Here is a 12,051-nt window from a genome sequence, read left to right as displayed (position 1 = left end):
CTGGAAATATTATTTTATGTCATTAAGACACATTGAATAAAGCTGAAAACAGCACTGCTCAGTGAGTGATCTTGTCTAACATAGCGAGCCAAACCACAAAATGGAGAGAGATAGAGAAAGGGAGATAGGGGGAGAGATAGAGAAAGGGAGATAGGGGGGAGAGAGAGAGAGAGAGAGAGAGAACATGTGTCCTTGCTAAACCAACAACACTAAACAACCGTAAAAGCTATTTCAAACACAACAGGCCTCCTAAAAGAACCACAGGGCTCTAGTGATGGCACCTTATCAGATTTCCCAACTGTAGATTGATTGACTCTGTTATATTCTACTCTATTATATTTTCTATTCTATGATCTTTGACACACACCCTTCAATGATGACACTGACCCTACCTGTATATGAACTGAGTCAACAGAGTTTTACTTGCAGAGTCATACAGATATGGTTTCCTGTGTGTGTGTGTGTGTGTGTGTGTGTGTGTGTGTGTGTGTGTGTGTGTGTGTGTGTGTGTGTGTGTGTGTGTGTGTGTGTGTGTGTGTGTGTGTGTGTGTGTGTGTGTGTGTGTGTGTGTGTGTGTGTGTGTGTGTGTGTGTTGGGTGGGTAGGGCCTTAATACAGCGAGGGTGTGGGCGGACTCAGTCATGTCATCATGACAACGTCAACCAGTGTGTTGTGAACACTATTAGCGTGAGCAACAATAGTGGACTTGGCAGTTCGCATTCAAAATGAAAGTCCCCCTTGAAACTAATGCAAATGTATAGAAATAGTGGAATCATGCCACAATTGTACTATATAATGCCAAACAAGGTTGGAATGTTGTTATATAAATTCAACAAAACACAAATATTAATTACTTTTACTTTTGATACTTAAGTATATTTTAAATCCAAATACTTTTAGACTGTTACACAATTAGTATTTTACTGGGTGACTTTCACTTTTACTTGAGTCATTTTCTATTAACATAGCTTTACTTTTACTCAAGTATGAACATTTTAAAAAGTGCTAAGATGCTAATAGATGTTTAAACTCTACAAAGTTGTATTCTGTGGATGTCACTGAGTAGGCTGATACCCCATTTCATGGGTGCAACATCCATAGGTCAGGCTGTACATGTAAATAATGCCCCAAATGCAATTCTGAATTTAAATACATCCACAGTGCGATTTCAACTGATTTGTTTTGGGGTAAATTTAACTAATAATTGTCTTTTGGTGAATTTGTATAACAACATTCAAACCTTGTTTAGCATTATCTAGAACATTTGTGGCATGATTCCACAATCTTTATCGGTGTGCATCAGTTTCAATGGAGTACTTTTATTTTGAAGGTAAACCGCCGATTCCACTATCGCTGCTATGAATGTTGTTCACAACACGCTGCTACAACCTTGGTGTGACTGTTCTCATCTAACTGCACTCTGGAGTGAAATGAGGAGAGAGAGAAGGAGGGTTGTTCAGAAGCCAAACTACTACTATATAAATTAACTCAACGAGCTCCGCTAACGTGTCTCTGTATGTGCGAGAACAAAATAAGTTGAAAGTGACGGAGCCGACCTGTTAACGCCGGGAAAGGATAATTCGTTCGCTGTGCCGAAGCCCCTTGGACATGGAGCGCTTATGCGGACCAAAGCTCCAGTTCTGGGTAAGTAGGGCTTGTCGGATGGCAGGCAGTTGAGTTCACGGTTGTGATCACCTTGTGCATAAATAACACAAGAATCTGAAACAAGGACGTTGTCTTGGCTTCAATGTTTTCTATGTGTAAGCCGCAGAAACTGTTGTGTATAGTTTATTAATTTAGCAATGTTTCATGGTCTTGGTGGTTTTGGAGGTGTGAAGTTACAGTACTACCATAACCCTACAGATATAACAATGAGACAGATATATCACTGGGTGTATAAATGTGAAGCATACGGTTGGCGCTTCCTCTCACTACCAAATATGGTAAGATGGAACGAGAGAGATTTTGGCCAACATTCTGCACATGTTCTCTTCAATTAAACATTTGATCTCACTACAGTACTCCGTTGCAAAAACTAGAATCAGTTATGAACAGAGTGGACTAAGTTTTGTAGACTTTACTCTTTTCCAAAGTAAAAAAAATTAAATATTGCGCTGTTTAGGAGTGCAAAGGCAAATTGAGTTATTGCACAGGCGCACTTCACAGAGTAGGCGTTCTGTAACGGAAACATGCGGCTGTATACTAGAATGCGCCAATAGGATATCGCTAGGACGTGCTTGGCTCGGCCCACCTCCTTGCTTGTTCTGCCCACTGTGACTCATTTGTTTGCGTTGGAAACGACAAGGTGTGGTTTATCTTGGTTTAGTTATACATCTTTGAAAGCTTGGTTTTGGCGATTTAAACAAGACACCGAGCGAAGTTAAGGTGTAATAAACCAACAAGGAAATGTATTCGGTCCTGGATGCTTGCGTAAACTGTAGCCAACCCATTTCAGAACAAATGTTGAAAATGAGTTTAAAATACGTCTACGGCCAAATTTCAACCATGCATAATTTCACTTTTTTACATTTTATTTAACCTTTATTTAACTAGGCAAATTCTTATTTACAATGACGGCCAACCCAGGCCAAACCCGGACGACGCTGGGTCAATTGTCCGCCGCCCTATGGGACTCCCAATCACAGCCAGATGTGATACAGCCTGGATTCGAACCAGGGACTGTTTTTAATTTATTTATTTTTAATTTCACCTTTATTTAACCAGGTAGGCTAGTTGAGAACAAGTTCTCATTTGCAACTGCGACCAGGCCAAGATAAAGCAAAGCAGTTCGACACAAAAATCTATATACATCATGTGCAAATGAGGTAGGATAAGAGAGGTAAGACAATAAATAGGCCATGGTGGCGAAGTAATTACAATATAGCAATTAAACACTGGATTGGTAGAATGTGCAGAAGATGAATGTGCAAGTAGAGATACTGGGGTGCAAAGGAGCAAAATAAATAAATACAGTATGGGGATGAGGTAGATTGGATGGGCTATTTACAGATGAGCTATGTACAGGTGTAGTGATCTGTGAGCTGCTGGTGCTTAAAGCTAGTGAGGGAGGTAAGTCTCCAGCTCCACTGTAGTGATGCCTCTTGCACTGAGATGCAGTGGTCAGACGGCCAGCTCTAGACATATTCTGGGCTTTTTCCATATTGTTTCAATTTCCCAATTATGGAGACCACTGTGCTCTTAGAAATGTAAAACACTCTAGAAATTGTTTTAAACACTTCCCCAGATATACCTCATCACAATTCTATCTCGGAGCTCTACGGACAGTTCCTTGGACTTCATCGTATAGTTTCTGCTCTGACATGCGGACCTTTTTGTGTTGTTTTTATTTCAAAACAATTGAATTGACCAATCAAGTTGTAGTGACACCTCAAGGATAATCAAAGGAATTTGGATGCACCTCAGCTCAATTTGGCATGCCATAGCAAAGGGGTGTGAATAGTTATGTAAATGAAATATTTCTGTATTTCATTTTTAATAAATCAACAAACATTTGTAAAAACATGTTTTCACTTTATCATTATGGCGTATTGTGTGTTAGAAAAAAAAATATTTAATTCATTTTGAATTCAGGCTGTACCACAACAACATATGGAATAAATCAAGGAGTTCTGTGTGCTTTCTAAAGGCACTGTATCTACTTGAGTTAAATGTTGACTGTAAGTCAGTATGGATAAAAGCGTCTACTAAATGACCAAAATGTAAATGCCTTGGTTGTAGAGGTCGACCGATTATTTCAACACCGATACCGATTTATTGGAGGACCAAAAAAAGCCGATGCCGATTTGTGTGTGTGTATGTGTGTATATATATGTATATATATATATATATATATACTTGCGTACTATTGTTTGTGTGTGTGTGTGTGATGACAATTACAACAATAATGAACACTTTTATTTTAACTTAATATAATACATCAATAAAATCAATTTAGTCTCAAATAAATAATGAAACATGTTCAATTTGGTAAAAATGGTGCGAAAACAAAGTGTTGGAGAAGAAAGTAAAAGTGCAATATGTGCCATGTAAAAAAGCTAACGTTTAAGTTCCTGGCACAGAACATGAGAACATATGAAAGCTGGTGGTTCCTTTTAACATGAGTCTTCAATATTCCCAGGTAAGAAGTTTTAGGTTGTAGTTATTATAGGAATTATAGGACTATTTCTCTCTATAGGATTTGTATTTCATATACCTTTGACTATTGGATGTTCTTATAGGCACTATAGTATTGCCAGCCTGATCTTGGGAGTTGATAGGCTTGAAGTCATAAAAAGCGCAATGCTTGAAGCACAGCGAAGAGCTGCTGGCAAATGCAGGAAAGCGCTGTTTGAATAAATGCTTACGAGCCTGCTGCTGCCTACCACCGCTCAAATCATAGACTTAATTATAATATAATAACACACAGAAATACGAGCCTTTGGTCATTAATATGGTTGAATCCGGAAACTATCATTTTGAAAACAAAACGTTTATTCTTTCAGTGAAATACGGAACCGTTCCATATTTTATCTAACGGGTGGCATCCATAAGTCTAAATATTGCTGTTACATTGCACAACCTTCAATGTTATGTCATAATTGTGTACAATTCTGGCAAATGAATTACGGTCTTTGTTAGGAAGAAATGGTCTTCACACAGTTCGCAACGAGCCAGGCGGCCCAAACTGCTGCATATACCATGACTCTGCTTGCACAGAACGAAAGAGAAGTGACACAATTTCCCTAAATAAAATAAATTCATGTTAGCAGGCAATATTAACTAAATATGCAGGTTTAAAAATATATACTTGTGTATTGATTTTAAAGAAAGGCATTGATGTTTATGGTTAGGTACATTGGTGCAACGACAGTGCTTTTTTCGTGAATGTGCTTGTTAAATCATCACCCGTTTGACAAAGTAGGCTGTGATTCAATAATAAATTAACAGGCACTGCATCGATTATATGCAACGCAGGACAAGCTAGATAAACTAGTAATATCATCAATCATGTGTAGTTAACTAGTGATTATGATTGATTGTTTTTTATAAGATAAGTTTAATGCTAGCTAGCAACTTACCTTGGCTCCTTGCTGCACTCGTGTAACAGGTAGTCAGCCTGCCACGCAGTCTCCTCGTGGAGTGAAATGTAATCGGCCATAATCGGTGTCCAAAAATGGCGATTACCGATTGTTATGAAAACTTGAAATCGGCCCTAATTAATCGGCCATTCCAATTAATCGGTCGACCTCTAGTTATGAGAGGTGAGGACCTTGAGTGTTTGTGCTGCTTGTTCTATGCCAGGGCTTTTCAAACTGGGATCCGCAGCCCTCTAGGAAGGGGGGGAATATTTACTTTATGAGTAGTGCTAGCTGCAACAGAATACCCTTCTGGATACCATTTTTATGCCTCTGTGTCCAGTATTAGGGAAGTTAGAGGTAGTTTCACGACCCAGTGCTAACTAGCTTTAGCACAATGACTTGAAGTCTTCAGCACGCAACAAACTCATTCCATGGAGGGCAGAGTGTCTGCAGGTTTTTGCTCCTCCCTTGTACTTGATTGATTAAGGTCACTTATTAGTAAGGAATTCCCGTCACCTGGTTGTCTAGGTTTCAATTTAAAGGATAAAAAAGAACAAAAAACCAGCAGACACTCGGCCATCCATGGAAAGAATTTTACACCCCTGGTCTACAGCATGTTAGCTGTTTCTGTTTATCTGACTCTAGGGAAGTAGATGGCTTCGTTGCCGAGACTCACACTATCCCGTTAATATGGAGGAAAAACAGTAATTGGATCTTATTACATATTTTTTTTAGTAAGTGGTCATTTTGGGGATGGAAAAACTGTTTCTGTCGATTTAAACCAGGGGTGGGCAACTTTGATAGAGGGTGGGGCCACAAAAAATGTGAACTCATCATGAGGGGCCACAGTATACCCACCATGCAGTCAGAGCGGGCCCTAGCCTTTTACTGCCCCTAGGCGACATTCTTTCACCTTGCGAGCAATACATTTTAGTGCCCCCCCCCCCTTCACAGCGGAGAGAACATTTATGTTTTATAGTTAATTTCCTGGAATTCTACACATTTTGCCATGGGGCAGCGAGAAGATTTAACCGTTTTGTAACTCATTTCCTGCAATTAAACACATTTTTGCCGTTGAGTGGAGAGAAATGTTAGCTGATTTTAATTTGATATCTGACTGCGAGTGACTAACAAAATAGGCCCCCCCCCCGGTCGGGAATTCGACCATGAATACTAAGTTTTGAAAGCTGACTGCTAGACCAACTTACCCATCAAAAATGTTTTACCTGACATTGGCTAATTGAGTGACTGTCAGTGACTGACATAACAAGCGAAAAACTGCTGATGCACAACCAACATTTCTATTCTAAGAGGAGGGAGGATGGCTGGGGAGAGATGGATGGATGGGGAGAGAGAGTGGTATAAGGAGACAGGGCGTAGTTAACAAGATATGGTAATATGGGAAGAGAGAGTGAGAAAAGGGATTGATGAGGAGAAGAGAGACAGACATGGTCAGTGAGAGAGGAAGAGGGAGGGGGTGACTGGGGAGTGAGTGAGTGGGGGAGGAAGAGGGAGAGCAGGGAGAGGGGGATTGAGTGAAGAGGATTTAGATTAACACAGAAACACACAGGTGACTGCGCAGATCAGCCCCCTGCCCCGAGGATCAGCCCCCTGCCCCGAGGATCAGCCCCCTGCCCCGAGGATCAGCCCCCTGTGTAGCATGTGCTCATCATACCAATGATGTTCTCAGTAAAGGAATATACCTACTGTCTGACTCTGAACACGGCATGTCTGTCTCGCTTTCTGTCCCCCACTCTCTGTCGCTCTCTCTCCTGTGTGTGAGTGTGTGTGTGGCATGTAGGGTAGGTTTTTTTTCTTTATTCAGTAAACTAACCTAGAGCCAAATATTTAGAGAGTTGGGCCAACTTTGAGAATTTTGAGTATTTAGACATTCAGTAACACAGCATTATTTAAATATTCCCCATGTAATGTTAATGGGGCGCTAACAAGGCTGCCGTAGAATGTTCTAGTGTCGAGAGGATGGGAGAGGAGAGGAGGGGATGGGAGAGGAAGAGTGCACGTGTGAGAGAGGAGGAGATCTGAAGGGCTTTACTGCAGTGCAGTGGTGGCTCTTTCAATGTGGTTTAAGGCTCCTAGGCTAGGGAGGGTTATAGTAATGTCTTTGACACAGATGGACAGCATATAACTTAACACCTAGCCTTCAGTTCTTCACCAGTAATTGCCTCTGCTGCAACAGGTGTACTGTTGATATTTGCGCTAAAGCTGATTATTTCGTGATACGAGTGAACCATTTTGTACAACATCCAGTGGGGTGAGTTTTTAAAGTAGAAAAGTGAGCTAAAGACATGTTTCAACTTACTTTGTATTCTACAGTTGAATGGAGCTGACCTGGACTGAAATGTGTGTGCCGTTCATTAGTCTTTAGGAAACTGGGTTTAGGACGTCTTAACTGAGAAGTGACTGAGTTCTCTAGTCGAAAGAGAGAAATGGTGACACCAGACTGAATGGTAAACATCCATGTGTGTTAAGGACATTCAATTCCAGTTTCAGTTTCATTCACTTCCAATTGTAGTGTATTTAAGGGAAAACTAGATGTTGGACAACATAGATATAGAGGTTTTCAGTGTCTGTAAGCGGTCCAGTGCTGTTTTGACTTGGGGATATCCCACGGTCACTTTAAAGGGATAGTGTGAGATTCTTGTAACTAGTGTTAAAGCAAAGACTAGAAGTCTATGGGAACGGTTATGTTCGCTGTTACGGTAGACTTCCAGTCATTGCGCTACCACTATTTAGCAATAGCTGCAACTTCCTTCAAACTGCACACAGAGAAATTAAACATTTAATCCAGGAGTTCATCTGACTCTGGGTAAGTAGAAAAAGGTCTTAATTGCCAGAATCTCGCCGTATCCGTTTAAGACTCCAGTAGTGTTGTTTTAACACGTTAAGTAGTGAATTGCTGAAATGCTGACTTGACAAAATGTATTACAGTCATCATGACTCTGGCTCCCCTCGCTTTGATACAGTATTGACTTATCCTTACCTCAGATGACTTTGAGATTTCAGAGTTTCTATGGTTCCTTAATTAAGCAATACCTCATGAACCCATTGACTTATTCCACATTTAGTTGTTACAGCCTGAATTCAAAATGTGTGTGTGTGTGTGTGTGTGTGTGTGTGTGTGTGTGTGTGTGTGCTAGAGGTCGACCGATTAATCGGAATGGCCGATTTAATTAGGGCCGATTTCAAGTTTTCATAACAATCGGAAATCGGTATTTTTGGACGCCTATTATTATTTTTTTACATCTTTATTTAACTAGGCAAGTCAGTTAAGAACACATTATTATTTTCAATGATGGTCTAGGAACAGTGGGTTAACTGCCTTGTTCAGGGGCAGAATGACAGATTTTTACCTTGTCAGCTCGGGGATTGAATCTTGCAACCTTACGGTTAACTAGTCAAACGCTCTAACCACCTGCTTTACAATGCACTCCACGAGGAGCCTACCTGTTACGCGAATGCAGTAAGAAGCCAAGGTAAATTGCTAGCAAGCATTAAACTTATCTTATAAAAAACAATCAATCAATCATAATCACTAGTTAACTACACATGGTTGATGATATTACTAGTTTATCTAGCCTGTCCTGCGTTGCATATAATCGCTTAGGTACACGTTCTCCAACGTGTACCTAACCATAAACATCAATGCCTTTCTTAAAATCAATACACAAGTATATATTTTTAAACCTGCATATTTAGTTAATATTGCCTGCTAACATGAATTTATTTTAACTAGGGAAAATGTGTCACTTCTCTTGCAACAGAGTCAGGGTATATGCAGCAGTTTGGGCCGCCTGGCTCGTTGCGAACTGTGCATACTATTTCTTCCTAACAAAGACAGCCGACTTCGCCAAACGGGTGATGATTTAACAAAAGCGCATTTGCGAAACAAGCACAATCGTTGCACGACTGTACCTAACCATAAACATCAATGCCTTTCTTAAAATCAATACACAGAAGTATATATTTTTAAACCTGCATATTTAGCTAAAAGAAATCCAGGTTAGCAGGCAATATTAACCAGGTGAAATTGTGTCACTTCTCTTGCGTTCATTGGATGCAGTCAGGGTATATGCAACAGTTTGGGCTGCCTGACTCGTTGCGAACTAATTTGCCAGAATTTTACGTAATTATGACACAACATTGAATGTTGTGCAATGTATCAGGAATATTTAGACTTAGGGATACCACCCGTTAGATGAAATACGGAACGGTTCCGTATTTCACTGAAAAGAAAAACGTTTTATTTTTGAGATGATAGTTTCCGGATTCGACCATATTAATGACCTAAGGCTCGTATTTCTGTGTGTTATTATAATTAAGTCTATGATTTGATAGAGCAGTCTGACTGAGCGGTGGTAGGCACCAGCAGGCTCGTAAGCATTCATTCAAACAGCACTTTCGTGCGTTTTGCCAGCAGCTCTTCAATGAGCTTCAAGCATTGCGCTGTTTATGACTTCAAGCCTATCAACTCCCAAGATTAGGCTGGTGTAACTGATGTGAAATGGCTAGCTAGTTAGCGGGGTGCGTGCTAATAGCGTTTCAAACGTCACTCGCTCTGAGACTTGGAGTAGTTGTTCCCCTTGCTCTGCATGGGTAACGCTGCTTCGAGGGTGGCTGTTGTCGATGTGTTCCTGGTTCGAGCCCAGATAGGAGCGAGGAGAGGGACGGAAGCTATACTGTTACACTGGCAATACTAAAGTGCCTATAAGAACATCCAATAGTCAAAGGTATATGAAATACAAATCGTATAGAGAGAAATAGTCCTATAATTCCTATAATAACTACAACCTAAAACTTCTTACCTGGGAATATTGAAGACTCATGTTAAAAGGAACCACCAGCTTTCATATGTTCTCATGTTCTGAGCAAGGAACTTAAACGTTAGATTTCTTACATGGCAGATATTGCACTTTTACTTTCTTCTCCAACACTTTGTTTTTGCATTATTTAAACCAAATTGAACATGTTTCATTATTTATTTGAGGCTAAATTGATTTTATTGATGTATTATATTAAGTTAACCTGTTAGGGCTAGGGGGCAGTATTTGCACGGCTGGATAAAAAAATGTACCCGATTTAATCTGGTTACTAATCCTACCCAGTAACTAGAATATGCATATACTTATTATATATGGATAGAAAACACCCTAAAGTTTCTAAAACTGTTTGAATGGTGTCTGTGAGTATAACAGAACTCATTTGGCAGGCAAAACCCTGAGACAGATTCTGACAGGAAGTGGATACCTGATGTGTTGTATTACCTTTAAACCTATGCCATTGAAAAACACAGCGGCTGAGGAATATTTTGGCACTTCCTATTGCTTCCACTAGATGTCACCAGCCTTTACAAAGTGTTTTGAGTCTTCTGGAGGGAGATCTGACCGAACAAGAGCCATGGAACGATGATGGCCCATTAGACACCTGGCGCGCGAGTTCATGTTGGGTACCCTCGTTCCAATACGTTATAAAAGAGAATGCATTCGTCCACCTTGAATATTATTCATGTTCTGGTTAAAAAAGGCCCTAATGATTTATGCTATACAACGTTTGACATGTTTGAACGAACGTAAATATATTTTTTCCCCTCGTTCATGAAGTGATGTCCGGCGGGCTTAGATCATGTGCTAACAAGACGGAGATTTTTGGACATAAATGATGAGCTTTTTTGAACAAAACTACATTCGTTATGGACCTGTGATACCTGGAAGTGACATCTGATGAAGAGAATCAAAGGTAATGGATTATTTACATAGTATTTTCGATTTTAGATCTCCCCAACATGGCGGCTAGTCTGTATCGCAACGCATATTTTTCTGGGCGCAGTGCTCAGATTATTGCAAAGTGTGATTTCCCAGTAAGGTTATTTTTAAATCTGGCAAGTTGATTGCGTTCAAGAGATGTAAATCTATAATTCTTTAAATGACAATATAATATTTTACCAATGTTTTCTAATTTTAATTATTTAATTTGTGGTGCTGACTTGAATGCCGGTTATTGGAGGGAAACGATTTCCTGAACATCAACGCCACAGTAAAACGCTGTTTTTGGATATAAATATGAACTTGATAGAACTAAAAATGCATGCATTGTCTAACATAATGTCCTAGGAGTGTCATCTGTTGGAGATTGTAAAAGGTTAGTGCATAATTTTAGCTGATTTTATGGTTTTGGTGACGCCTGTCTTTGAATTGGCACAACATTACACACAACTCTTGTAAATGTACTGTCCTAACATACTCTAAATTTATGCTTTCGCCGTAAAACCTTTTTGAAATCGGAAAACGTGGTTAGATTAAGGAGATGTTTATCTTTCAAAGGGTGTAAAATAGTTGTATGTTTGAAAAATTTGAATTTTGACATTTATTTGGATTCAAATTTGCCGCTCTTGAAATGCACCTGCTGTTGATGGAGTGCACCACGGGTGGGACGCTTGCGTCCCACCTAGCCCATAGAGGTTAAAATAAGTGTTCAGTCAGTATTGTTATTGTCATTATTACAAAGAAATATCGTTTTTTTGGGGGGGGGGGGGGTCATCCAATAATCGGTATCGGCGTTGAAAAATCATAATCAGTCGACCTCTAGTGTGTACACTTCTTTTCTTTGGATATATCCACAATAATTAGACTGATGTATGAATCTGGCTCAGAGAAGTTGTCAGTCTGGACACATGAATTTTCTATGGCACAGTGGAGATCACAAAAACTGCAACATTGTTGCACAGCTCATAGAGACAGGAAGCAAGGTTAAGATACCCCCCCCCCACACTGCTGCAAATCAAATGATCAGCTAGAAGCATGGGGAAATAAAGTCTTGACTCTTATTCTCTTTTCTTTTTTTCAGGGGAGATGAAGGTTATGAATTGCCTGGCTGTGCTGTGGGACAGCGGATGCGTATTGATAATTCAAATGTAACTGTTAACAGGCATTACCAAACGATTGTCGTGAATAACTCCC

The 12,051-nt window shown here is 39.9% G+C and overlaps 1 protein-coding gene across 3 annotated transcripts in view; it reads left to right on the top strand.

Annotated features, from left to right (window-relative positions):
- Nucleotides 1-1,369: 1,369 nt before the first annotated feature.
- The window catches only part of LOC106578846 (ATP-binding cassette sub-family C member 3), a 73,249-nt gene continuing 62,567 nt past the window's right edge, over nucleotides 1,370-12,051 (top strand). Inside the window, exon 1 of one of the 3 annotated variants that reach the window (XM_014158052.2) lies at nucleotides 1,370-1,643. In XM_014158052.2, coding sequence (XP_014013527.1) covers nucleotides 1,608-1,643 — 36 coding nt within the window. In that variant the 5' untranslated portion in view covers nucleotides 1,370-1,607. Of the gene's footprint in view, nucleotides 1,644-7,175; nucleotides 7,350-7,885; nucleotides 7,905-12,051 lie in introns of those variants that run through there. The other 2 variants (XM_014158055.2, XM_045702352.1) reach the window with 2 other exon arrangements.

This window comes from Salmo salar, chromosome ssa19, assembly GCF_905237065.1.
Source record: "Salmo salar chromosome ssa19, Ssal_v3.1, whole genome shotgun sequence".
In the NCBI taxonomy this organism is placed as follows: domain Eukaryota; kingdom Metazoa; phylum Chordata; class Actinopteri; order Salmoniformes; family Salmonidae; genus Salmo; species Salmo salar.
The sequence above is the reverse complement of the archived record's forward strand: the minus strand, read 5'-3'. Positions and strand labels throughout refer to the sequence as shown.